The 25,870-nt window shown below is 46.6% G+C and overlaps 6 protein-coding genes across 14 annotated transcripts in view, besides 1 other annotated feature; 3 read left to right on the forward strand and 3 right to left on the reverse strand.

Annotated features, from left to right (window-relative positions):
• Positions 1 to 11: part of a mobile genetic element that runs on past the window's edge.
• Positions 12 to 632: 621 nt separating this feature from the next.
• On the forward strand, positions 633 to 7,320 carry Mrp4 (Multidrug resistance protein 4). The gene is made up of 8 exons (NM_141829.3): positions 633 to 1,217; positions 2,410 to 2,495; positions 2,558 to 2,705; positions 2,769 to 2,944; positions 2,998 to 3,188; positions 3,651 to 5,245; positions 5,313 to 6,954; positions 7,018 to 7,320. The coding sequence occupies exons 1-8, from the start codon at positions 1,141 to 1,143 to the stop codon at positions 7,051 to 7,053; spliced, it is 3,951 nt and encodes a 1,316-aa protein (NP_650086.2). The 5' UTR covers positions 633 to 1,140; the 3' UTR covers positions 7,054 to 7,320.
• On the reverse strand, positions 7,284 to 10,128 carry CG6790 (uncharacterized protein). The gene is made up of 2 exons (NM_141830.3): positions 9,346 to 10,128; positions 7,284 to 9,283 (listed from the first exon to the last, which is right to left on the reverse strand). Exons 1-2 carry the CDS (start codon positions 10,121 to 10,123, stop codon positions 7,368 to 7,370), a joined length of 2,694 nt encoding a protein of 897 aa, NP_650087.2. The 5' UTR covers positions 10,124 to 10,128; the 3' UTR covers positions 7,284 to 7,367.
• An 80-nt stretch (positions 10,129 to 10,208) lies between these two features.
• On the forward strand, positions 10,209 to 12,859 carry CG5342 (uncharacterized protein). The gene is made up of 2 exons (NM_141831.2): positions 10,209 to 11,003; positions 11,054 to 12,859. Exons 1-2 carry the CDS (start codon positions 10,256 to 10,258, stop codon positions 12,817 to 12,819), a joined length of 2,514 nt encoding a protein of 837 aa, NP_650088.2. The 5' UTR covers positions 10,209 to 10,255; the 3' UTR covers positions 12,820 to 12,859.
• A 99-nt stretch (positions 12,860 to 12,958) lies between these two features.
• On the forward strand, positions 12,959 to 16,688 carry wkd (whacked). Of its 2 annotated transcripts, none has more exons than NM_141832.4 (4): positions 12,959 to 13,222; positions 14,697 to 14,939; positions 15,084 to 15,448; positions 15,507 to 16,688. In NM_141832.4, the coding sequence occupies exons 2-4, from the start codon at positions 14,733 to 14,735 to the stop codon at positions 16,024 to 16,026; spliced, it is 1,092 nt and encodes a 363-aa protein (NP_650089.1). In that variant the 5' UTR covers positions 12,959 to 13,222; positions 14,697 to 14,732; the 3' UTR covers positions 16,027 to 16,688. The 2 variants fall into 2 exon arrangements, with proteins under 2 accessions (NP_650089.1, NP_731593.1); NM_169402.3 differs by lacking the exon at positions 12,959 to 13,222 and adding an exon at positions 14,310 to 14,367 and having other exon boundaries at positions 14,426 to 14,939.
• A 48-nt stretch (positions 16,689 to 16,736) lies between these two features.
• Positions 16,737 to 21,529, reverse strand: CG6791 (uncharacterized protein). 2 transcript variants are annotated; one of them, NM_169403.2, is made up of 4 exons: positions 20,451 to 21,529; positions 19,943 to 20,396; positions 17,762 to 19,885; positions 16,737 to 16,849 (listed from the first exon to the last, which is right to left on the reverse strand). In NM_169403.2, the coding sequence occupies exons 1-4, from the start codon at positions 21,191 to 21,193 to the stop codon at positions 16,832 to 16,834; spliced, it is 3,339 nt and encodes a 1,112-aa protein (NP_731594.1). In that variant the 5' UTR covers positions 21,194 to 21,529; the 3' UTR covers positions 16,737 to 16,831. The 2 variants fall into 2 exon arrangements, with proteins under 2 accessions (NP_731594.1, NP_650090.1); NM_141833.3 differs by lacking the exon at positions 16,737 to 16,849 and having other exon boundaries at positions 17,081 to 19,885.
• A 239-nt stretch (positions 21,530 to 21,768) lies between these two features.
• Jupiter overlaps positions 21,769 to 25,870 on the reverse strand; it is a 29,521-nt gene continuing 25,419 nt past the window's right edge. For 2 of the 7 annotated variants that reach the window (NM_169406.4, NM_169408.4), the window contains 4 exons: positions 25,016 to 25,149; positions 24,705 to 24,737; positions 23,750 to 24,007; positions 21,769 to 22,690 (listed from right to left, as the gene is read on the reverse strand). In NM_169406.4, coding sequence (NP_731597.1) covers positions 22,551 to 22,690; positions 23,750 to 24,007; positions 24,705 to 24,737; positions 25,016 to 25,149 — 565 coding nt within the window. In that variant the 3' untranslated portion in view covers positions 21,769 to 22,550. Of the gene's footprint in view, positions 22,691 to 22,883; positions 23,295 to 23,377; positions 23,628 to 23,749; positions 24,008 to 24,704; positions 24,738 to 25,015; positions 25,150 to 25,870 lie in introns of those variants that run through there. The other 5 variants (NM_169404.4, NM_169407.4, NM_169405.4 and 2 more) reach the window with 4 other exon arrangements.

Here is a 25,870-nt window from a genome sequence, read left to right on the forward strand (position 1 = left end):
CTGCGTTGAAGAAACATGCATTTAGTCATTCGGAAACTTTAAAGCCCGAAAGTATGCAGCACAAAATCGTAATATCAACTTTTCAAAAAACCTCAACTAACAGCTGCGCTCAACTAGTGCGGTAAAGTAGTTAATAATAAAATTTGGATTTGTAATGGAATGGACAAATAATGAGACCGTGCAACAGCTGTTGCGTTTGTAAAACTTTAGATACAACATCTATTATCTGATCCTAACTTTATAACTACAAAGTCCAAAGAGTCAACAGCTTTATCGGACATGTTAGAATAATGTTTGCCAGCACCATAAAAGTGTCGTATCATTGTTACACGTTGGTTACTACTGCAAAGTGTCGCGCAAAACGAGGAAAATATAAGTTAACCTGCTTATCACTAGTCTCACTAAAGACTAAACAAATAACCCACAAACAAAAGAGATCGAGAATAGTGCTATGAAAGAGCGATATAAAGAGAGTGGCAAAGAGTCTAGTGTAATGGAGAGCCCACCAAGAGCATTGGAGAGCACCCACAAAGAGCGCTGATCTTAACCTGGCACAACACCTACCCAGAGAGTGACATGTATTTAAGGTGGAGCCCGAGAGCGGATCGGGTCAGAACGAGTCGGACCTTCGGAGCGAGCAGATAGTCGTGGGTAGAGTAGCGCGCAGTGCCATGTGTACTTCGATACGTTCGCGATAAGTAAGATGTGCTATGAACTAAATCACATACGAAATACAAGGCAATCTATGACGAAATACGCCTGCAACAGATAGAAATACCGAATATCTCCGCGTGAAGTGATCTTTTTTGGAACCGTGATCTCGCAGCAGCACTTCTTCCAATCCGAATGCCACGCAATATTGAAGTCTGCATTGTGCCAGTGGAAAAGTTTACTTCCCGCAAACGTGAATAGAAATCGAATTCGTAGATCGGAATCTGAAATCGCTCGCATTTCCATCTGGTTTCTCCTCGGCTAATGCCAAACTAATTATATTAAAATAGAGCGCGTGTCCCCTTTCGTATCGAAAAGTGCTAATCAACCGCCGTCGTCCAAAGGCAATCCCGGTGACCGAGCAAGTCCCCTGTACTTGTAATGCTACACTCTATATAGTGCAATTTAGCTCCAATCAGTGCAATCAGCATGCAGTCGATGAAAGCCGATGAACTGCCGGAGAATCCACGGGAGCGATCCAGTCCCCTCTCGTCACTTATGTTCTGGTGAGCGTAGAAATTATATCTTTCTGGGCATTTCGAGACTAAATTTTTATTTCTTTTTAATTAAATGGTTTGTCCAACCATCTCATTGCAAAAAGAATAGAATATATATATGTATATGTATGTGGGTTATAAACTTAATAGCTCTAATAGAAACCAGTTTACAAGTCTATTAATACACATATTCAAAGATCATGGCATTGTTAGTAAACTAAAATCGAACATTTTTTTTCGGCGCGATGATAAGAAAAAAGCACCCATTGATGACTAGTTTAGGTGTTATTTATTCATGTGCTTTGTTGTGTGTGTGTGTGTGGGGGGGGGGGATTTGGGGAGCATATAACGTGACAACACTGACAAGTTGATTATTTCATTCAATGGTTCGCTTAATTCGCGTGACCGAGGCGACAAAATCATTTTGCATTTCACGGGAGCTCGGATTCCCATTCAATTGGTTACCAATTGAGGGCGACACTTAGCTAAGATCCATTTTCAAAATTATTCCAGAGGAAATCTAACAGCGCTAGGTACAGAACTAGATATCCAAAGGGGAAAAACTGCTGACAAATGTTATGAATCATTGCGATAGAACACATAAACTTAAAACGCAACAAACTAATTTTGATGTACAGCTTCTGATAAGATTCCTTTTTGACATAACAGAATTTGTTTATCTTCGGCTAACGTATAGAGCTTTTATTTTTTGTTTATGTAATGTAATTATTTAATAACATATAAGATAAGGAACTCTGAACTGTTCTTTTGTGTCCGCGTATCGTAAGATATAGATTCATTTGCGTCAGCAAATATGGATGCTGTGAAAATGTACATACATGTACTCTTTTATTAATAAAACATTCGGTTTTACTGAGATAAGTACGGTAGTTATTAAAATTGAACTTTGTATGGGTTTTGCGCAGTTGCATAGAAGTTTAATTATTATTTCTGTAGTCTGTGAAATTTGAGCTTTGAGGAAAAAACATCATTCGCTTCTAACAATTTTGACCGTGACATACTCGCTTTACAACGCTGCATTGGATAGCAACTGTTGTCAGTTGTTGTCAATTGTCTGTTCGTTCGTTTTTTACTTTATCAGTATCATTGCCTGATAACAGACAGTCTTTCGCTAATTATGTTTTTATTGTACACCCAATAAAAACTACCTACGTAATGCTGTTGCCGATCCAACGTGAAGTTTTGCCCTACCCGTTCTGTTTAAAGGCCGCAAGAAGACGCTGGAACAAAAGGATCTATATAGAGCCCTCAAAGAGCACAAATCGGGTGAGTTCTTTGATTAATTTCCATTCGCAGCTATATTAATGGGTATCATCTTTAATATATAGATTCCCTGGGAGATCGGTTGTGCGCAGCCTGGGATGAGCAGGTGGCGAAAAATGAAACTCCACGTTTGGGTCGCGCCCTGACGAAAGTGTTTGGCTTTCATTTGTTCATTACGGGAGTATTCCTGCTTGCCCAGGAGTTTTTGACCAAGTAAGTGGGTTCTGAACCATAGAATCTGAAATAATACTTACCAATCCACTTATCCAACTACAGAGTCACCCAGCCCATTTGCCTGATTGGAGTGATGGCATACTTTGCCGGGAATGATCCGGATCGCTCCAAGGCCCAGTTATGGGCAGCGGGTCTTATAGCTGGTTCCGTGTTTAGTGTGTGTATCGGTCATCCCTATATGCTGGGTCTACTTCATCTGGGCATGAAGATGCGCATTGGTAAGTGCTGATTATCTCAGCTAATCCAGATGTTAATCCTCTCCAAATTGCAGCACTTAGCAGTCTAATCTATCGCAAGGCCCTGCGGCTGAGTAGAACCGCTTTGGGTGACACCACAGTGGGTCAGGTGGTCAATCTGCTGTCCAACGATGTGGGTCGATTTGACTTGGTACTGATCAACGTTCACTACCTGTGGATAGCTCCGTTGGAACTGATTGCAGTTACCTACCTGATGTATCTCGAGGTACGTAGGTGGTCAGAAAATCAAATAGAAATTTTCTAGTCGAAAGCTCAAATGCTTAAACCTGTTCCGAATCGGCTCTTTTAAGTTTTTTTTGAGCACGGCAAGCTTTCAATGTCACCGAAAATTTGGTGGAAAGTTTTTTATATTTTGTTATACTTTATCATAATAATATTTATGAATGGACACTTATTTTCAATGTTAATTAAATATTTTTCTAATATATCTTCGATCAATCTTTTCCTGTTATGGCACCAATTGATAGTACGTTTCCTAAATATATATATGTAACTATCGAAAAATGTTTTTGTCATGAATACAAATATTGTGGTATTCCTATTAATTGCTTATCGTGTGCGGCCAATTAAGGAAGTCAAGTACATCCATTATTAATATCGAAATGAAGTTATACCCCGCTGAAACTGAATACAGCACATTTAGCAATATATTTTTCTGATATTTTAGATTGGCATATCATCCATGTTTGGCGTTGCTATAATGCTTCTGTTCCTGCCATTCCAATCCTACCTCGGCAAGCGGACCAGCGTTCTACGCCTGCGTACCGCTTTGCGAACGGACGAACGTGTCCGCATGATGAACGAGATTATCTCAGGCATCCAGGTCATCAAGATGTACGCCTGGGAGAAGCCATTCGGCAAGGTGGTGGAGATGACCCGCTTCAATGAGATGCTGTGCATCAAGCAAGTGAACTACATCCGCGGCATCCTCATCTCGTTTGCGATGTTCCTGTCCCGCATATTTACCTCCTCCAGTCTGATTGCCTTCGTCCTGTTGGGAAACATTCTCAATGCCGAGAAGGCTTTCTTCGTCACTGCCTACTACAATATCCTACGCCGATCGGTGACAATGTTTTTCCCGCAGGGCATCTCCGAGTTTGCCGAGCTATTGGTTTCCGTTAGGCGATTGGAGGCGTTCATGCATCGTCCGGAGACAAAAGTCAGGGATAAGTCAAAGGTCAAAAATGCCAACCAGAAAGCAGAATCCCCAAATGGAGACAGTCCTAAAGGCAATGGAATCCCAGAGAATTTGATCGAGTTCAGCCAATTTCAGGCTCGCTGGGAGAGCCATTCGCTGGAGCCCACTCTGGAGGACATCAACCTGCAGCTGGGTCGTCGAAAGTTGGTAGCCGTCATCGGACCCGTGGGCGCTGGCAAGTCGAGTTTAATACAAGCAATACTTGGCGAACTACCGGGGGAAAGTGGTACACTCAGGATCAATGGCAGTTACTCCTATGCAGCCCAGGAGCCCTGGCTTTTTACGGGAACTGTTCGCCAAAACATCTTGTTCGGCTTGGATTGGGACAAGCATCGTTATCGCACCGTAGTGAAGAAGTGCGCCTTGGAAAGAGACTTTGAACTATTGCCCTTCGGGGACAAGACCATAGTCGGTGAGCGAGGAGCATCCCTCTCCGGCGGCCAGAAGGCCAGGATAAGTTTGGCACGAGCAGTTTACCGACGAGCAGATATTTATCTACTTGACGATCCACTCAGCGCTGTGGATACCCACGTTGGGCGCCACTTGTTCGATCAGTGTATGCGCGGTTACTTGAGGAGTGAGCTCGTCATACTGGTCACTCACCAGTTGCAGTTCCTGGAGCAGGCTGATCTGATAGTTATCATGGATAAGGGTCGGATAAGCGCAATGGGGACGTACTCGTCTATGAAGCGCAGTGGATTGGACTTTGCCCAACTGCTGACGGCACCCAATAAAGATGCTGAAGATTTGGACGAGATCGATGGTGCAGGTGGTGATGGTCTAGACCTTCTAAATGTACCCTCGCTGAGCAGAAGGGGCAGCAAGAACAGTAAGCCGAGTACGCGAAACAATAGCTTCACTTCGTTGAGCTCCATGGCGGAGTCAATGGCCCAGGAGGCATCCTTGCAGATGCAGGAGACGCGAGTGGAGGGAAAGATCGGTCTGGGGCTGTACAAGGAGTATTTGACCTCGGGAAGCAGCTGGTTCATGATCTTCTTCATGGTCTTCCTATGCCTGGCTACTCAGATTCTATGCTCGGCAGCGGACTACTTCTTATCGTACTGGTAGGCAACAATTCCGCAATTTCCCCTTTATAGGATAGAAATATTTTTTTACCTTTTCTTTCAACAGGGTGGACAAGAACGTGGACGGTCAAACAGATATTAACACGGATCCGCAGGATATGTATTACTTTGCCGCGCTCAATGTAGCTGTTGTGGTGTTTACCATTGTACGGACCATGCTCTTCTACAAAATGGCCATGCGCAGTTCCACGCAGCTGCACAATGCTATGTACCAGGGCATTACGAGGGCTGCCATGTATTTCTTCAACACGAATCCATCGGGACGCATCCTCAATCGATTCTCAAAGGATCTCGGCCAGCTGGACGAAGTACTGCCAAGCGTTATGCTGGATGTGGTGCAACTCTTTCTCACGCTACTTGGCATCATTGTTGTGATTTGCATAACAAATCCGTACTACCTCATTTTAACCTTGGCATTGGCCATAATATTCTACTATATCAGGGAATTTTATCTGAAGACATCGAGGGATGTGAAAAGATTGGAGGCTGTAGCTAGATCACCTATATACTCCCATCTAAGTGCCACAATTACCGGATTGCCAACGATACGTGCCTTAGGAGCTCAGAAGGAACTTATTGCTGAGTTCGACAATTTGCAAGACCTGCACAGCTCCGGATATTATACCTTCTTGGCGACGAATCGCGCCTTTGGTTATTATCTGGACTGCTTTTGCACGTTGTATATTGTGATCATCATCCTGAACTACTTTATAAACCCGCCGCAAAGTCCTGGAGAAGTGGGTCTGGCCATTACCCAGGCAATGGGTATGACCGGAATGGTGCAGTGGGCAATGCGACAGTCGGCCGAACTGGAGAACACAATGACCGCAGTGGAACGAGTTGTGGAGTACGACGAGATCGAACCAGAAGGCGAATTCGATTCACGCGAGGGCAAAAAACCCTCGCCTAGTTGGCCTGAAAAGGGTGAGATTATCGCGGAGGATCTGTGCCTTCGTTACTTCCCGGATCCGCAGGCCAAGTACGTCCTAAAGGCGCTCAATTTCCGTATCCGTCCATGCGAAAAGGTGGGCATAGTGGGCCGCACTGGAGCTGGCAAATCCTCGCTGATTAACGCACTCTTCCGACTTTCCTACAACGAGGGCATCATTACCATCGATGAAAGGGATACGGCTGACATGGGACTCTTTGATCTACGCAGCAAGATATCCATAATACCGCAGGAACCTGTGCTCTTCTCTGGCTCCATGCGGTACAATCTGGATCCCTTTGAGGAGTATAACGATGCAAAGCTGTGGGATGCACTGGAGGAGGTGAAACTGAAACCTTTGATTTCCGAACTTCCAAACGGACTGCAGAGCAAGATATCCGAGGGTGGCAGTAATTTCAGTGTGGGCCAACGGCAGCTAGTGTGCCTGGCCAGGGCTATTCTCCGAGAGAATCGCGTTCTGGTTATGGATGAGGCAACGGCCAATGTGGATCCGCAAACAGATGCGCTGATCCAAGCAACAATAAGGAGCAAATTCCGGGACTGTACAGTGCTTACGATAGCCCATCGTTTAAACACGATAATGGATTCGGATCGTGTTCTGGTCATGGATGCTGGTCATCTTGTAGAGTTTGGATCTCCGTACGAACTTCTCACCTCCAGCGAATCGAAGATCTTCCATGGAATGGTAATGGAAACTGGACAAAACACATTCGACAGCCTTCTTAAAGTTGCCGAAAAGGTAAGTTGCTACTATACTTTCGTTTATTTTGTTGTTAATATATGTATATCATAACACTTTCAGGCTCATTTGGAATCAATGAAACCGAAATCGGAGTAGATTAAGCATCTGGTTATTGGTTACTAAACTGGGAGCCAACAAGGTCTCATTTCCTGGCTGTAAGCGTCTTCAAAGTTGTACCTAATCCAGTCAGCTGCATTTAAGCTAGTTTTCTACTTAAAGTATTATGCCTTCGAACCGTACATACTTGTATAACTCAATCCTTATAGATATACTATAATGTAATGAATCAACCCAACGAACGGTTAAATATACAGTCTCAAAAATGTAGAAGTGAAAGTTTTATAAAGTTCTAAATATATAGACCATAAATTTGTTTTACATTATAATTTCTTAGCACTTTGATTAGACAATTAGACAGCAGTTGTGGTAATCGGGGGGTAGCTGGATTCAAATTCATCCGCTTCTTGTCTCCAGTCTGAACATCTGTTCATGTTAAGTCTACGAAAGAAGATGGTCACTATGGATTCGCAAGCCAAGATCAGGATGACAGTCAATTGGGCCAGAAGTGCATGAACTACGGATGGATGTGCCATTGGCCAATAGGCGTTATGCGGAACAAACACAACGAAGAACAAAACGACGGCGTTGCAAATGAGCATCAAACTGGAGAATATCGTGCGGATCTGCTGACGTCCAAAGCTGCTCAGTGCCACCACGCTGGCCATAATCACTATTGAGGGAATTAGCAAATGGATGAGCACTAGCAGCGGCACTAGTCCGCTGCTGGAATCCGGAAGGAATAATCGGGCAGAGTTGGCTAAGTAGGTGAAGCCACCTACCCAGTGGCCAGTTCCAAATAGGGATGCATAGAAGTAAAGTAGGATGGATACAGCGAAGCGATAGCACATCTGTAGATGCTTTGAGGAAGTTAGTATCTTAACATCTTCATCTGCTTCCTTGAACTTCTCGTGCACTTCGAGTCCCATTTGATACTCGATAATCAAGCCCTGGGCGAAGAGGGATACATATGAATCACTCAATAGTACATGAAGCGTAAGCAAGTTGAAGCGAATCAACTCTAGGCGAGATTGGGGAGTGGTCCTCGAACTGCAGGGCACCGATGCGAACGCATAGATAAGATACGCCCAGTTGGCAGCAAATAGGTATAAGGGAACCGGCTTGCCCATCTCCTTGAGGAAGATTCCGATGGCGGCAACAAACAGTATTCCTCCGTTGATTACCCACACCTTCCACTTGTGATTCTCGTTGAGGACGCAGGGACGCACAATTACCACCAGCATGCTGATCGCCTGCAGAACGACACGATAGTTGGTGGTCATTAGGATCTGCATTCCCTTCTGGGACCAAAGGAATCCGCCCAGTAGAAGGACGAGAGCCAACCAGGCCAGGAACTTTGGCGAAGGATGCAACCAGCCACGTCGATTGTAGAAGCCAACACAGAGGATATAGGCCAAGCTCAAAGGACAGTTGCAGTAAATCGACGCAATCATTACCGCAGCTGGTCCTACAATCCATCTTAGGTGTTTCAATGGCTCGAAGATCCAGCCACCATTCTGGGGTAATGCGGCCAAGGTCATACACCAGACGCCAAAGGGTACCACCAAACAGATGACCGTCATGAACGGAGCCCATTGCAAAAAGACCATTTCGCCGAGCAAAAGTCCCAGCGAAGCCAGGAAGATCGTGCACCAAGTGAGGTAGCCCCTGCGCATATAATGGGGGGCCATTACATTTTGAGATAACTTCACCAGTTGGTAGAATTGCCAGCCCAGTAGAGCCAGCACAGTGGTCACCACGAGTGGAATGTGATAGTAGTTATGGTAGAACTTCAGGGACTTTAGTGCCACTTTGATTGCCAGCGTACTCGTCTCCAGCGCCTTACTTCGCCAGCCCATATCAAGGAGGTGATCCATCTGGTTTTGATAGTAGGCAATCTGCTGCAGATCCAGATCCTTATCCTTTGGCAGCCACTTGTGGAAAACTCCCCGTTCGTGAAGTCTTATAATGGCCTTGGCTTGGGTCAGAAGTTGCAGAGCATTCAGGTGTACGGACTTTCTCGCATATTCCCGGGACACCTTCATGTAGCCCTGGGGCAGAATGGCCAGATTGTTGACAGGTGGCGGTAGGCCAATGAGGGCTGACATAAGAGGAGCCAACTGGATCTGGTCCAGCTTGTGGAGCTGCATGCCTACGCCATTGTTGAGCACAAAGTCAGAGGTTATATTTTCGGTCACGTGTTTCACTCCGGCACCCCAGAGAAGGAAGGGCGCCTCCCGTTCTTCATCCGAACCGCCACCATGGGAGCCTGAAATCCCAGAATTGTCCCATTCCTTGGAGTCAACAAAATGTGAGCGAAAGGACACTTACCGAAATAAGTAAGACCGTGTGCTGATGTATAAAGGTATGCCGTTTTCGAGTCATTAAAGGTGGCCTCAATCAATTCATATGCATCTCGAATGTTCCGCTGGGTATTGTGCAGCTTCATTTGAAAACCAATATCCAAGGGACTGGCACCACCGACTTCGGCCAGGTTAACGAGCATCACCAATTTATTTGCGTACCATAACTTTTCCAAACAAGCTCGTTTCGTCAGACGTCGTCGAAGATCCGATAGATGGGAGAAACGGAGAAACGCACCCTTGTCGAAAGCCAAAGTGCGATTGAAAATCGTATCGAAATTAGAGGTAGGCAATATGGATGGCATCGGATTGAATCCAGCGAATAGGGCTACTTCAGCAGATCGGGTCAGAGTTGGAACACTAGTTTTAGATATGCCGACGAGTCCCTGGCGCAGGATTATATCCCGTATGTAGACAGCCCCACTGCAGTTGTCCGAAAATAACGTGTCCGCGCGGAGTCCTTCGAGAAGGAAAACCACCAGACGATCGGCAGCTGGTGGTACACCCATATCCAGTAATGTCTTCTGCGGTTCCAGCTGCGACAGTGGTCCGGACTGATAAAAGATGCGCATTATGCAAATCAGCAGCAGGAGGTGCACCAGCACCACCTTAGATTTCCACAGCTCCATCAGGACTTGTACTTTACCCACTAGTCGATATGTGAGGCGACGATACAATACGAACGACACATTGACGACAACTGAAAAGAAGCACCACAGAAACGTTTGGAGAAGGGCCAACTTCATTTCTGAACTATTCAGAACTGGAATGATCGATTCATCATCGATGAGCTGCCTTAAAAATATAAACTCCATAGCAACCCTTGCATTCGTTGAACATAAATTTCGAACCTGAAAGGAAATTCTATATATTGCATAATGTTGGATTCAACTAGAAGTTTTGTGCTGTTCCAGCTACTGTTGCTCTTCGCGGTTGTATTGATCTATCTTAGATCCACATACCCGGGCAGCTTGGAGCCGCAGGAAGTGGAACACCTGAAAGAGCCTCCGCCGGCAGATCGTTTAGTTGTACTCGTAAGGGACGGATTATCTGCTCAGTCTTTTCTGGCCAATCGTTGCACCAACGTGCCACTGTTGCGGGAACTCTTTCTGCACCAGGGACTGGTGGGGATTAGTCGTCCGGAGACAATTACCTACCACTCGATATCGCCATATATTTCCTTGTTTTCCGGATTCAATGAGGATGCAGCCAGCGTGGCACGAGGCTGGCTAGGAACCCCAGCATCCATTGACTCTATATTCGATCGGTGTAAACGCAGTTTTGCGTGGACAACGACAGAGCTAATCTCACGCTTTCCCAAAATCGAAAGACCCAGGGAATTGTCTTTTGAGACATATGGAGAAGGAGTTACGAAGTCGTGCTCCGAAATGGAAGATTTCGTATGTCGGTCTGTTCAAAGATTTCTGGGCGGTGGATCCCGCCTCTTGCTAAATACCACAGGAGTCATATTTTTCATTCACATGACCGGTGTGGAGCCATCCTGTGAAAGCCTGCAACGGATTCAAGAAAACGTGTGGAACGTCTACAAAAGTTTTGAGAAAACTTTTCCCGATCAAAGAACAGCTTACCTATTCACTTCTAATCTTGGCGATCCCCAAACGAAAAGTAAGATTAAACCATTCTATTTAAGTACTAACTAAGTGTCCTGTTCTCAGGCGAGTACAGTCTGGCAGTTGAATCCCCGTTTTTTCTTTGGGGATCTGGAGTGAATCACATTAAATCCATGCCCGGGCGCAGCTTTATGGCGAACGAGGCGGGATTAAGGCTGCCCTTGCATGTCCTTAATACTCCTCACCTGACAGCCTTGATGAGTGCCCTTCTAGGAGTCCCACCACCGGTCTATAGCCGCGGAATGCTGCCCAAGGGAATGCTCAACGCCAGTTTGCGCTACGAGGCCAACGCCATGCTGATTAATGCCAAGCAGCTCCTGGCACAGGCTCGCCGGCTGAGGGAACTCCATCCCAAAAGGATGCCCGCCTTCTGGCTAAGCTTTCAGATGATGGACAACTTTGTAAAGGAGTCTTTGGCCCTCAAGAAGCAGCGACGTTTCAGGGCTCTCTTGGATTATAGCTGCAATTACATGCCCGTGCTGATCAAGGGAATGGACTATTTTAAGGATTACTATAGACATGTCTCGATTACGGCAGTGAGTTTTGCTGGAATCGCTTGGATATATTGCCTGCGCTGTCATCTAACAGTTGGTAAAAAGTGCAGAAATCTAATAGAAATCCAGGAGGTAATCTCCTCCAAGCGTTTGGTGTATGCCCGAGGATTTCATCGATTGCTGACAGGTGTGCTCGTGATTATTATGATGCTCGAAAGGATTCCTCTGGTGGTACAGGCGATCCTACTCATACCCTCACTGTACTGGAGGACGACGCTTAAAATTTTGGGAGAGAGACCAAAAATGGTATGCCGTAAGAGTTTGATGTCCACCGCCTTACTGGCATTAATCTGTTTCGGTGGCTTCTTCCGACGCTACATCCTGGCAGTGGGCTACTTGGGATTTGCTTCCTATAACAACAGGGAAGCCTTCAAGAGAAGGGGACACCAGTTCTACCTGTGGCTACTACTGCTCCTTGGACTCACCGTTGTGTCGGCTCTTCCGGAATCGCTGGGCTGTTCCCAGCCCGGAGCCCTCATGTTTAGTATCTTTCTTACTGTACTGCGTCCTTTGGCCTGTGGCGTGTACCTTAACCTTCTCACATGGCTGAGTAATATACCGGTTCTCCTTGCTGCCTTGGAGTACATCCTGATCGGCTGGCATCCGTGGATCATGTACTTGGTATCCTGGATCTATTTGGGATTTCTTGTCCTTTGGCAGCGTCGCAATCTGCAGGCCAGCGAGGTGTTCTTCTTCGACCTGAGCACACTATACACCCTCACCTGCACCTCTTATGAATCGGTGGTCATCCAAATGCTGGCCATGGAGTTACAGCTGGCCTTGCGGATGAAACTGAAGAGAAATGAAAGCATTGGTCCAAAGACAGCCGCCCACTACATACTAGTGTACAGCTGGTACTCCCTTTTCATCATTGGCAGCTTCCCGGCCTTCGATGACTTCCTGGATATCTTGCACGAGACATGTTTTGGATACTCACCTCTCACTTACGGCCTGGTTATGGTGCTGAAGCTAATCCTTCCCTGGCTGCTTGTGCTTTGCATCATGGCGGGAAACTACAAGAGTCTGGCCTCATACGAACAGCAAATCTTTGTGAGACTATTGCTTATGAATAGTGCCATGTCGCTGGTGCTTTTGCATGGGATTACAAATGTTGGTCCTTGGCGGGATATCCTCAGCAGATTCGCTGAGTTTGCGGTAGTCCATGTGTTTCCACTTGTCTGGCTGCTACTGTGGCGATTGACACAGCTTAAAGTGGGCTCCAAGTGGATGTCCCAGCTCCCGAATGAATTACTGTAAGGTCACTGAAATTGTTTTAATAAAGCGAAGAAGGCGCCATAAAACTATTTAAAACTCTGGCAGCCTTTACAAAAAAAGCGTAAACTTGAACGTTGCCACCTGGTTTTTGCTCTACAAAGTATCGATAACTTCAGCGACTATCGCACAGTAGTCGCTTCGTTGCCATCGCCAATCTCGCTCTCCCTTATTTTGCATAGAAAATAAACAAAAAGCTCTGCGGAAATAATGTTTTCACCTTAAAATCCAACACATTTGTGCTGGCGCAAGTGTGGGCTGGAAAATCCAAACGACAAATAAACCCAAAATCGCCTTAAACCTTAATATCGCCTATTGCGCATTCCACGGCAGCAACAATACCAGCAGAGCAGCAGCAACAACAACAACGAGAAGAGCATAGCAAAAGGTGAGGCAAAAAGTTTACATGTGAATGTGGGGGCGGGCGGTGTGGCAACGGTTAGCTGTTAATAACAACAATTGCCCCGTATTGTTCACACATACATACGCACCCACACTTAGGCACTGGTTTACTCATTTTGGAGCGCATAGGCAAAATGGCAGCCAAATGTCAGTTAAGTTAAGAAATGAATGGGCCCAAATAGTTGGGTCTCCAACGCGCCAACCGCCCCCTACCCCAAACGCCCGCCCACCCACTGAAGTGACGCGCCGCTGCCGAGATATGTATGCGATCTTGCTTTATATCACCCGCGACTCGATAAGGGTTCTCGTTTAGTTTCGTTCCGTTTCCCCGTTCCGCGATCCGTAGGCCTCCAAGGTCGCATTTTGTCGGCTATCTTGCAGCCTTTGCTAGATTGCATTTGTGTTCGTGTAGTGCGTTTGCATTGAGATTTCCCCCATTCGCTGATTTGCCACCCTTTCTTAGAGAGGGTATGATGTTTCGGAACTCAACACGGGATTGAAATTATAACAGACACTGATCAGTTACTTCGAATGCAAATTCAAACGAGCTAAACTATTCAGTCTTAAAAATGTTTAAAAGGCTTTAATAGTTTGTAAAAGCATATGATCTTCGACAAATTCTGAAAAGTACTGGGTATCAAAAATCTCGTTTCTACAAATTAATAGCCCTTCTTTCTGGCTTCTTTCGTCTGGCGGTTGCAATTATTTAGCCACTTGTTCTGGCGCAGACACAGTTGCCTCAATTAGTTATTGTTTTTGTGGCGGCCGCTGTGTTGAAGTGAGTTGTTCATTAGGCCAAACTCGAGCATCCGGCGCTGCATGGGGAAGTGGAAGTGCCACCGCCGACAGCCCGTGCCCCACTGTCATTAGGCATGGAAGAATCGCGTGAATATAGAAATACTCGTACTTTCACTGTCCCATTCCGTTTGGAGGCATCTGCTGTGGATGAGTAATTACCGCCTTCCAGCGGTCCGATTAGGGACCAATCAACAGCTGTTTACGGCGCTCTTGGCTTAAATATTGCAGAGTGAACTATTTAGATTTCCGCTCAGTTGGTGGACAATGCCTTTTCTGTATCTTTCGCCGCTGGGCTGCAGTCTGAGCCGACTGGAACTGCTCCACGAAGATGAGGTGTGACCATGAGCCCATCATATTTCATAATCAATTAATAGTTATCACCTCGAAATAGCCCAAATTTATGTTAACCAACCAAGTACTGATAGCGATAACGGTTGGAGATTGCCGAAAATAATGTGGAGCCAGCATCACAATTACGATTTCCTCCCAGCGCGAAGGAGAGCATTAGTCCGCTTAATTGCGCACTTGTTGTTATTCAAGCACAGAGAGGCTCTCGCCCAGATATTTATATCTACGTAGCTGTATCAGGAAATTTGCATTCACAATTAGTGGTTGCTGTTAGTGGGCGTACATGCCGATCGTGTAACGAAATCTGCTTTCAGTTCAAGGTAGTTGCAGCCGGAAAGCTGGCGTTGGCGATGGCCACGGCACCGCGATCCCTGGATACCATCTCCCTCTGCTCGACCGTTTCCAGCTGCCCGGACCGAAATGGCTTCTATGGCGGTTTCCAGCGCACAGACAAGCCAAAGGAGCCGCTGTCCAAGGCACAGATCATCGCGCGGGAGAAGAAGTGGCTCTACATGATCGACAACTGGTCCATTTACATGTCAAAAAACTACAAAAAGGTAATATTGAATTTAATGATTGTTTAAAGAGTGGTGATCTCACTTTTGTGCGAACAAAATCTAAAAGAAGCTCATAGTATTCCTATTAGTATGAGAATTCGACAACAATCTTTACAAAACCTAATGTTTAGTTCTATCATGCAGATCCGAGATCGCTGTCGCAAGGGCATACCCAAGTCGGTGCGACCCAAGGCCTGGTTCTATTTATCGGGGGCGTATCTGCTAAAGAAGAAGAACCCCAACGTTTACAACGAGCTTCTGGAAAAGCCCGGTAACCCGACGACCATCGAAGAGATCAAGAAGGATAAGCATCGCCAGTTCCCGTTCCATGAAATGTTTCTCGACGAGCAGAAGGTCGGACAAATCGAGCTCTTTAATGTGCTAAAGGCCTACTCGATATACAATCCCAAGGTGGGCTTCTGCCAGGCGCAAGCACCGATAGCAGCGTTCCTATTGATGCACCTGCCCGCGGAGGACGCCTTCTGGGTGTTTGTCAGCGTGTGCGATGTGTAAGTCCACCTAAAAGTCATATTTGCGCACTTCTATTTAACGTGTGTATTTCTATAGATACCTGCAGGACTATTTCATACCCGGTTTGGAGGTGATCCAGAACGATGCTGGCATCCTGGAGGGTCTGCTGAAGAAGACATGCCCGCCCGTGTACCGGCACCTGCAGAAGCACAAAGTGGAGCCGCTGCTCTACATGACCGACTGGTTCCTGTGCGCGATGACGCGGACTCTGCCCTGGGAGACACTGCTGCGAGTATGGGATTGCTTTCTAGCCGAAGGCATCCGCGTGATCTTCAAGGTGGCTCTGGTCATTATTGGGGCTTCACTAAGCCGACACAAGGTGCGAAAGACGTGTACTGGTCTCTGCGAGACGTTGGCAGTGCTGCGTTCACCCGAGGAGCATATCGTGGAGGAGGAGTTCATCATCAACAATATGATGCGACTGAATCTGCGCGTAGAGGACTTCCAGATCGAGCACACACGCCAAAAGGCTCGCCGTGCCAAACAGAAGGCACAGCAGGAGGCGGAGTCCAGCGGTTCCGGCAACGGACATCGGCGCAACATGCCAACGCTGTGAGGAACCGCAACTACTACTACTACTTCAACAAATTGTTACTAAACACACAAACAACACACACCATGCATAGTTGCATAAGATTTGTACGTTTAAAGTCGCATAGGAGGCAGGTCGTGCACAAAGTGGAAGCGAGTTGATGCGAGTGACCCCAAAACTGGTTCAGTCAGTTGGTCAGTCAATTACGGAGACATCATTCCATGCAATCAGTTTGCTAATTTTAAGACCATTCTTTTGTTGAGCCCATTCCGGGCTGGACTTGTATCGGTATTTGTTTTCGTATTATTCATTTAGTGGCAATTATTACGAGTGTGCAATTTGTTTATGCTTTTCAAAAGTATTTATTACATATTTATTATTATCGCGTAACATTTAAAACCGTAGCGTTAGCTTTGAGTTGAGGACCCCGAACATATCGTATGATTATCATGATGATTACCACCCTGAGGCAGCTGACACAAGGACTGGAGGATTATATAGTTTGAAACTTTGACTACTTTATCCGTATTAACTCTGAGACGAGAATGTTGATATTTACCTACGATAATGCGTTACGAACGACTTCTGTTGTGCCCCCGAGCCTGAAAAGTTTGGAGATCAGTTTTGTGACTGGTCTAAGGCAAAAATAATATAAAACTTGAATACTAATAAAACAAAATATACCGAAACATTTGTTTTTTGTTGTTGTATAAGTAAAAGCATTCCAGAGAGTTAATTTAGAATTTTAAATGTTTTATTTATTAACATTAATCAAACAGCGCATAAACGCTCACGTGCATAGACCAACTTTTTCGAGACCAATTTCTTATTAGTCGAAGCAGTGGTGCTGAAAATATAATTATAATTTTGATAATATCAGTTACCGTTCATTGAGATTATATCGAAAATAAATAGCTTGGATTCTTAATACTAGCAATTAAAGAGTAGCCTACAGCTAAAAGTCCGTAATCAGAATTAGGCGGTGTCTATGGGTAAACTATACGAATACTCTAATTAATCTCTTGAATATCTGAATCCGTCTGCCACTGGAAGTACACAGGTGTTGTGGAAGTGGATTAGGTTATTTCGACTTGGGTCATAAAAACGGGCTAGCTTAGTGGCAAAACGTAATCTATGTTCGATTCGCAGAACTATTAAAATAAAAAACGAACACGGAATTTAAAAGTGAAATATACTTTCATGGTTTCAGTAAAAGACACTGCATAATACAATATGCAAATCGAATACACTCGCATTTTAAAATAAAATAAAAAAAAAACGGACGTGCATGATGGAAAGATTACATTTTGCCACTAGGATCCTAATTTAAATAAATCGAAAATTAATACTAGCCGAGCAGATACTGATCTTCGAATTCCACGTCGCCATCATCGTCCAAAAGATGTGGCGGCAGCGGCATATACGGTCCTGAGTCCTGACCAGTAGGGTTTTCACCATCATTGGTCTGCTCCGTGCCCTCCTCCTGCTCCTTCTCGTCCTGGATTATCTGCTCGATTAGTGATATCATCTCGGCATCCCCCAGGCCTGGATGGTGTTTACGAATGTGCTGTTGCAGCTCGCGGAGGCTGTGCAACTCACCCACCGCATCAGCACCGTCCGCACTGCTCTGCTTGCATAGTTTGCAACGGATGTAGGCCGCGTGGGGCAGGTGCTGGAATCGATGGAACTGTAGCACCCACTGTCGATTCGTCTCCAGTTCCTCATCACAGTCCTGGCAGCGGTAGACGTCTTCACCCACCTTTGTCATGTGCAAAAGTTCCAACTTGGTCAAGCCATGGTGGTCGTTGATGTGCTCCCGCCATTCCTTTTTATTGTGAGTTTTGAAATTGTCACCGCATTGCGGACACGTTAGATGGTAAATGGTGCTCAATAGCGTATCCTGGTCGGGTTCATCGTCATCGAATTCCCGGTGCGGACGATTGTCACACCGGTTAGTGTCGCGGTTCAAATGCTTGAAGAACATTTGTTTTCGCACAAACTCACCGCCGCAAGTCAAGCACTTGAAGGATCTATGGGGCAGGTGGCGGAACTTATGCGACTGTAGCTGCCCGATGGCGCCCTTGGTGTGCGTCACGGTCACCCGTTTGTAGCACTCCAGGCACAGGTAGTGATGGTTGTCGATCTGCCGAAAGTTGAGGCCCTCACGGCTGTTAAAGTTGTGCTGCTCCACAATATGTTTGCGCCAGAAAGCATGAGAGTCAAAGTTTTGATTGCACTTGGGACAAAAATACGTGATGAAGTCCAGGTCCACGGCATTGTGGTACGAGATACTGTCCTCCAGCGTGTTGAGACCAGCGGGTCGGGCTGGCAATCCACCAGGCTGTGGTTTTAAGGAACGACTACTTGCACTGGCTGCAGCAGAAGAGGAACATGCAGGTGGTGAGGGCGGTGCTGGTGCCAGTGCTGGAGCCGGTGGAGGAGAGGGCAATTTGGGGTTCTCCCTACTGTTATCCTTATAACGGCCGAGGACTTGTTTCGGTTTTGTAATCATCGTCGGTGTCTCCCTATCAAAAATGCTATGACGGGCTCTCAAATGCGCAGCTATATTCGGCTTATGATTGTAGCAGGTGCCGCAGATCAGGCACTTGAGGTACAGTCTGTAGGGCAGATGTCGGAAGTGATGATCCTGCAAGCCCTTCAGCTTCGAATTGCATACAATGTCCTTGCACTGGGTGCATTGGTAGCGATACTTATCCAACTGACGCATGTTTAGATATTGGCGCTTGTCAAAATTGTGCACCTCATTGATGTGACGGCGCCACTCGAACTGAGTCTTGTACTCAAATCCGCAGGATGGGCACAAGAAGATGTAATTTTGTTCTACGGTGGGCACGGATGGATCTGCAGAGCTCATCACTGGCTGTCGACGCCTTCTCACCACTGTCTTCCTGCACCGCTTTTCGCTAATATGAACACGGACGGCCGCCTGGGTGGCGAAGAGTGTGCCACAGTGGACGCACTTGTAGCGTTGATGATTTCCTTGAGTTGTTGGCTGTGGCGGCGGTGGTGGTGATGGTGGTGGCGGTGCAATTGGATATTCATCCTCTTCTGCCTGCATCTGTTCACCAAAGTCGTTATCCTCCTCCATGCCGCCTTGATCCACGTCGTCCAGATAGATTATCTCGTACGTTTCATTGGCTACCGTCACTATCTGTTTGCGTGGCTGCTTGGCGGGTGTGAGAATTGGAGCTGGGCATCCTCCCGAAAGCTTTCGTGGCCAACCAACCCGATGATGGGTGGCCAGATGCTTTACGAGACCCTTCCTGTCCGTGTAGGACTTGTGGCACTTGCGGCACCTGGCGTAGGCCTTGAATGGAAGATGCGTGATCCTGTGTTGCTGGGCATTCTGGATTCCATACGCATTGGTTATGATCTTGTCACACTCAGTGCACTTAAGCTGCCGTTCGTTTATCATCTCAAAATTAAGCTTGCTCAGATCGTTCATGCTGTGCGCCATGACCACGTGGGTGCGCCAGTGCTTCTTCTCGATGAATTCTTTGCCGCACTGCGGACAGAGGTAGTCGATGTGAGGCTCGAAAATGTCGTCGCTGCTGATGCGACCGCCGCGTCTGGGTGCGTCTTCAAAGTAGGGCGAGTCCTCGTCCAAAGGGGCGCCATTTCCCTCGCCGTTTCCATTGTCCCCGTCGCATTCATCCTCTATGGCCGAGGGAGCGTCACCATCCTCCTCCTCTGCGTCCTCCGACATAAGCGTATCCATATGATGCTGCTGCAGCAGATGTCTGATTATTTCCTGATGATCCGTGTAACCCTTGTAGCAGAGTTTACAGCGCAGCCACTCAGGCTGCGACAAATGGCTGAATTTGTGGGCGCGAAGTGATTTAATGGTATTGGGAGTCACAATCTGAGATAATAAAAAATAATTGATTCAGCAAAGTTTGGTTTATAAATCGAAACTCACCTTTTTGCACTCGAGGCACTGCATTTGCATGTCCACGCTTCGGAAATTAAGTCCCCTTCGGCTGACGTAGTCGTGGACGAACTCGATGTGCTGGCTCCATTGGGCGTGGGTGTCGCAGTCGGTGCCGCAGTCTGGACACATGTAGTGTATGTAATCCTCGCACAGTTCGGCTGCTCCTCGAGTACCAGCCTTTTTCTTGGAAACCTCTTCAGACACGGTCTGCTCCTGGGTGCCAGACTCATCGGCATCCGGTTCGAGCAGCTCATTCCGAACCTCTATGCGATCAGATTCCTCCCCAAGGTCATCATTCTCTCGGAAGCTCTTCTCCCGCAGCAGCTGCTCGGTGCGAGACTCTCGAACCCGTGTCTTCCGCCCCGCCGCATTGTAACCCTCCCGCATCATGGCCACGACTTCATCGCAATGGACCATGCGAAGATGAACCATAAGATCTTGCCTTTAAAAGACATTACTATTAAGGAAGGGCTGAATAGGATACTCATTACCGTACCTGTATTTGTACTCCCGTTTGCAGATGTAGCACTTGGTGCACCTGAAGGGCAGGTGCGTGAACTTATGCTTAAGCAGGTTTTCCCGGCTGTGCATGGCAATCCGCTTGTTGCACTCCCTGCACCGCTGATAGAGCTTGTCCAGCGGCGTAAAGTTCAAGCCACGTAGAGTGTTGTATTTGTGAATGTGGTTCATGTGCCGCTTCCAGTGGTCCTGTTGCCGGAATTCACCACCGCAGGCGGGGCAGATGTAGACTACGCCCAACTCATAGTTAATTGGCACTCCGTTCTCGTCCGTTGCATTGATCTGCGAGGTGGTGGGTCGTACAGACAGTCCGGAACCCAATCTGGGTCGACCCCCAGCTCCCGGGAATGAGTGTCGCTGCATTGGCGGACGCACTTGTTGGCTCATGGGTCCAGCAGGAGCCAACGATGGACGCTGTGGCTCCGCTATATCTACAATAGGTTCCATATTAAAATCAAAGAGCGCATCATCGTCGGGATCTGGTTGCTTTGGCTCCTTGGAGTTCTTTTCGTAATCATCCTCCTCCTCCCTCTCATCCTCTTCGGCATCCAGCAGGTCATCGATGGCATCGCCTGAATCAAGGATCGCCGTATCGCCTAGGAAGTCATCATTGCCATTCCCGTACTGCTCGCTGTCCTCCAGTTCCGCCACCCCGCTCTCCGCCTCACCCTCCTCGAAGTCGGACGAGAACATCGACGTCCACAGATCCATGCCCTCCATCTTTTGGCTGGGAAGAGGCTTTTCTGCGACAGCTCGCGTCGTCAGTGGCTCTTCAATGTGTGAGTGCGTATGCGTGAGAACTAGTTTTCGTATCCTATATGCCACAATTGGCAATAACGACGACGGCTGTCTGGTTTTTCACTTGGTAGAGCTCTTCTGAGGTGTTGCGCACACCAGGTTCCATCTTCACAGTCGGTGCAGCAGCACACACCTCACTGGGTCCTTTTGCATCTGCGTTTAGCCCACTGGGGCAGCGGAAAAATGGCCAAAACTAAAACTTATTGTAGTCTGCAAAAATCAGAGCCATTTTGTTTGCGGCGTCGCAGAGCTACGGGCCGCAAATAAACTGGAACGGCGTTGCACGGTGTTGCCAGACCAAGAAAGTGAACATCGATAACCCACAGCATGTCAATCGATAGCTTATCGACGATTTAAGCTTATGGGCGCGAAAAATTAAATGTTTCTTGAAAACTAGTTTTTAACTTCAGCTTAGGACCTCGGTCAAAAGGTTATTAACTCCAAACAATTTCCGTCCAGCCCGACCACTTTTCTAAATAAGGACAAAAAGGCATGTTATGTACGAAAGGTTTTTATTGAACAAATATTCGCGCTTGAATTTTGTATTTTTACACTTAATTAGCACGTGCACATTAGAAAGTGCTGTCGTACCGTTTAAATTACATATTTAATGTAATGTAATACAATGTTTATAATGTATGTATGTATGTGTTTTCGTGAGTGTTCGTGTGAATGCAGTTGGTATAAATATAAATATATGTGGCGTGTAGTAGCAACTAAAATAAAATCCATGTGTGATCAAAGGACTCCAACAGGCCGCCACCGCTCGCATCCTTGCTTCTCGCTTGCTTCACACGTAAGCACACACCGGGTTGATGAATATCATATATATAATATATCTGCAGTTGCAGAGGGCAGGCGATCGGGCGTCGTTTTGTGGGGCTACACGCGTTACATGGATTTACACCAACTAAGGAATTTAAATTACAGATTTGCAATGGGGTGGTGGTGGTGTTGGTAGTGATAGGTTTGGGTGCAACGCCGCCTTCTAAAATTGGTTGATTAATTCTCATCTGGGAAGCGTATCGTACTATTGCATCTGCAGATCGTTGAGCAATTGCTATTCTCTCGCTTAATTATTCGTTGGCCATCATGTCCTACTTTCGTGCCTTTCGATTTTCTGACCTGGATACGGGAGTGTAGGGTTTTATGCGTATATTAGATGGGTAGTATGATTTTTTTTGCTTGTTTTGTTGGTTTTTTTTTTTTCTTATAGTGTCTCGTCCCGCCATCGGCTCCTCAATTGCTTGTGCTGGGATCTGAGCAATTCCGGCTGTCATTACCACAGGCCCGACGAGTAGCCGCCTGGGGGAATGCGGTTCTTGTTGATCACCGGAGTGCCGCCATTGGACGACTCCTGGCGCTGGGAATACTCGTTGGCTACGACCTTGTAGCCCTCGCCTGTGACGGGGTTGCCCTCTGTGAAAACAAAGGAATATCATTAGAAAATTTGACTACTTAGAATGCAAACTAGGTGTATAAAATCAAATTGGTTTCTAAGAATCCGAAATTAAAGCGCAACTAATAAAAGTACTTGGGGATTGGCTATGTTCGTTTGGAGTTTGGAGTATGGAATTTCAGACGGAAGCGACAACCAGAACCAAACGCCCACCTCGGATCTTTAGCTTCTTGGGCTTGAGGCCGCCAACACCATCTCCGTTGAGGCCGAGGCCCGTGATCGGATTGCGTGAATCGAGTTTGGAGCACGCCTGCTGCTCCTCCTTAATCTCGTTTGGACAGAGCCCAAGGGGCTCCTTTACATTGCTCACGCCTGCCATCTTGTTCAGCGAGTATGGCTGTTCGGGATTATTTCCAGAGTCTCGCCGAGTTTGACAGCCCTCGTTCACCTGATCGGACTTTGTGACTGTGCTGTTATCTGCCGGCACGTCTCCAACTTCGCTATCTCGGCACGAGTTATCAATGGATAGGGCGTCGTCAGCCGGTGGAATTGGCGTTTCGGTTCGAGCCGGTTCTGGGGGACACAAGGATACGCGTGGGGATGTTTCTTTGGTGTCTGGTCTTGCTGTTGGAAGAAGGAGCGGGGAGGCAGGCGAATCGGGGATGAGGATGAGTCCTTAAAGGACACTGGACACTACAAGTACTCACTGCTCATATTGCGGAAGACTGACGCGATACGATTCAACAGACACAATTGGTTATTGTTCGTGGATTGGTCGGTTGGTTGGTTGGTTGGTTTGACACGATTTTGAGATTTAACGTTTATAGTGCGTGCGTGTGCAGTAAAAAATATATATATATATAGATATTTATAAATGCACAACTTATTTCGTTGAATACAATTTTGTTTTCAAGCGCTTTGGTTTTGATCGGTGTAGCAACTGCGTGATCTAAGTTCGTACTGAATGGAAACCCAGTCGTTGGATGGCTCCCCAATCTGACAGCTGAGTTCTTCGATCGAGTTCAAATCCAGCGACTACTACTACTTGCCAGCCCAAGTTAGGGCTAAGCGCTTCTCACCTGATCTCGAGCCACTGTTCATCTTGAGGTTCTCGGTGGAGGACGACACCGAAGACGAGGCCGAGGACACCGATCCGCTCTTGCCGTTGTAGTGGCCATTGGTGGTCAGCAGCTTCTGGGCGGCAACGGCCTCTGTGTTCTGACCAAAGGGAATGCTGCTCTTCATGTGGTTCTTGCCGGGGGTGATCGGGCGGGTGGGCTCCCCAAACAGCCGAGAGTGGGAGTCGACGGTCTTCTGGCCGCGACGTGGTGCATCACCTGGTCATCACGGTTGCGGGGAGTTGTAACAAATCCAAAGAAATCAAATAAATTGAGGGAAAACCAAAGAAAATAAAACATTCAAATTAGTGGAATTGTGTTGGAGTAGAATTTTAAAATTAGTTTCTCAACGGTGTTTTAAAAACTTGTACGTAATTTCGACAGTGGTTGGGTGAGTACACTGAGAAAAATCATAAAATGCGTAGTTCATTAAAAGGAATAATGTATTCCCCTTTACTTTTCTTTTAGTCAAATTTGCTTTAATAATTAAAATTTTTAAAGCAAACTTGATTTCGTATTTTCTTTCGTTGTGTGTGTATTGTATGGCAAAGGTTAGGCAAAAATTGAATGAGAGGAGCAGCCTTGAGTTCTTTTCGGCTTTTATCTGCTCGAGCTCGAAATGTCATCGGCGGCAGGTGGAAAAAGGAAGCAGGCCAACCGGTTGGGAATAATGCAACTTCTCGAGTTGGAGTGGGTCAGTATTTCTGTGGGAAGTGGGTGAGCTGTGTTCTGGGTTTAGTCGAGACGAGTGTGAGTGTCAGTGCAACTGCGTTGAATTTGCGTTGAAACATAAATTAGCACAAAACTGACGACAACACAAAGCAAAGTGAACACAATTTTGGGTTAACTTCGGGGTGAGGGGACAACTGTGCAATTGTTGACATGAATTAGGAAAGGGCAGACATAGTTCAAGTACCAATGAAATAGAATCTGTGAGCTCCTTGTCGTACTGCAAAGATACGTAGAAAAGAAAAGATATAGAGCGGGGGTAGGAAAAAAAAGAAGAACGAGAACGGGAAGAAAACGATACACATTTAATAAGCATTTAATAGACCAGAATCCACGGCAATATCTAAAAACATATCACATCATGGGCACAATTTCCAATTAAATGATAGAACAAGCAACTAAGATTGATTTAATTTTCATTTTTTTTCGATTGCTAGGGATCACACATCATCACATATACATATGGGGGGTTCGATAATGGATGGTACTCAAGCTTACCGTTGTTTTTCACTCCATTATCTTTCTCGGCAGCGAATATGTTGGACGCCATGCGATTCTTCACGTTCCTGGGGGTCTGCGGCATCTCCGATCCAAAGATGTCGCTCGATCCGCCGCCCGGGGGCCTCAGCACCCTGCAAAAAACAAAAACAGAAAGGGGGAGACTCGTTAATTACAAGCTCATTCTTTTACGGTCGGTAATTGATATGGCACAGTGCATAATTCACAAATTTCCACACGCTCAACGATGAGGAAAGCACATCGAGCCTAAGCGCGGGGAAATGCATTTAATGTCTGTGTCTAATCATCATCACTGCGGCTGAAAATGGCAAAAGGAGCTGGGGATGGAGTTGCAATTGGAATTGCCGGAGGAGGCGGAGGAGCTGGCTGCACTCATCGAGTTTAAGACGGAGCTGGCTGGGTGAGCACTCAATGGGCATTAGAAGTCACGCCAAGATGCATCTCCCATCCTCCGGCCGCATCGCAATTAAGTGGAAACCCTGGCATAAAGAATTGCAACCGAGACAAAAGGCTGGCCAAAAATGTTATGCTTTGTGGCATTCACCAGCCACTCAGTGCCCGCTGCTCACTGCTCACTACTCAGTCAAGTCAAGTCAGTCAGTCCGTCGCCGTCCACGCAACGCTGCCCAAAACCAAAACCACCAGCTACAGTGCCGGACGGTGGTGTAAGGCACAAATGGTGCCACAACTCTGCGGGCAATCGTTGTTTATTAAAATTGGCCCAGGCAACGCAGCAGGACTAAATGAAAATAATTGTTATAATAACAGTATTAAAGTATCAGGGGGTGGGGAATATAATAATATCACACTTTCCCACGAGGTTTAAGATTGCGT

This window comes from Drosophila melanogaster, chromosome 3R (genome assembly GCF_000001215.4).
Source record: "Drosophila melanogaster chromosome 3R".
In the NCBI taxonomy this organism is placed as follows: domain Eukaryota; kingdom Metazoa; phylum Arthropoda; class Insecta; order Diptera; family Drosophilidae; genus Drosophila; species Drosophila melanogaster.

Excerpts from the sequence above, each read along its gene's own strand:
- Mrp4 (NM_141829.3), top strand. The coding sequence starts at position 1,141 with ATGCAGTCGATGAAAGCCGATGAACTGCCGGAGAATCCACGGGAGCGA. Across the intron at positions 1,218-2,409 it reads CTCTCGTCACTTATGTTCTG|TTTTGCCCTACCCGTTCTGT; the intron begins GTGAGCGTAGAA and ends TCCAACGTGAAG. Across the intron at positions 2,945-2,997 it reads GGGCATGAAGATGCGCATTG|CACTTAGCAGTCTAATCTAT; the intron begins GTAAGTGCTGAT and ends TCCAAATTGCAG.
- CG6790 (NM_141830.3), bottom strand. The coding sequence starts at position 10,123 with ATGAAGTTGGCCCTTCTCCAAACGTTTCTGTGGTGCTTCTTTTCAGTT. Across the intron at positions 9,284-9,345 it reads ACACGGTCTTACTTATTTCG|GCTCCCATGGTGGCGGTTCG; the intron begins GTAAGTGTCCTT and ends CTGGGATTTCAG.
- CG5342 (NM_141831.2), top strand. The coding sequence starts at position 10,256 with ATGTTGGATTCAACTAGAAGTTTTGTGCTGTTCCAGCTACTGTTGCTC. Across the intron at positions 11,004-11,053 it reads TGGCGATCCCCAAACGAAAA|GCGAGTACAGTCTGGCAGTT; the intron begins GTAAGATTAAAC and ends TCCTGTTCTCAG.
- wkd (NM_141832.4), top strand. The coding sequence starts at position 14,733 with ATGGCCACGGCACCGCGATCCCTGGATACCATCTCCCTCTGCTCGACC. Across the intron at positions 14,940-15,083 it reads TGTCAAAAAACTACAAAAAG|ATCCGAGATCGCTGTCGCAA; the intron begins GTAATATTGAAT and ends TCTATCATGCAG. Across the intron at positions 15,449-15,506 it reads TTTGTCAGCGTGTGCGATGT|ATACCTGCAGGACTATTTCA; the intron begins GTAAGTCCACCT and ends GTATTTCTATAG.
- CG6791 (NM_141833.3), bottom strand. The coding sequence starts at position 21,193 with ATGGAGGGCATGGATCTGTGGACGTCGATGTTCTCGTCCGACTTCGAG. Across the intron at positions 20,397-20,450 it reads AAACGGGAGTACAAATACAG|GCAAGATCTTATGGTTCATC; the intron begins GTACGGTAATGA and ends TGTCTTTTAAAG. Across the intron at positions 19,886-19,942 it reads AGTGCCTCGAGTGCAAAAAG|ATTGTGACTCCCAATACCAT; the intron begins GTGAGTTTCGAT and ends TTATTATCTCAG.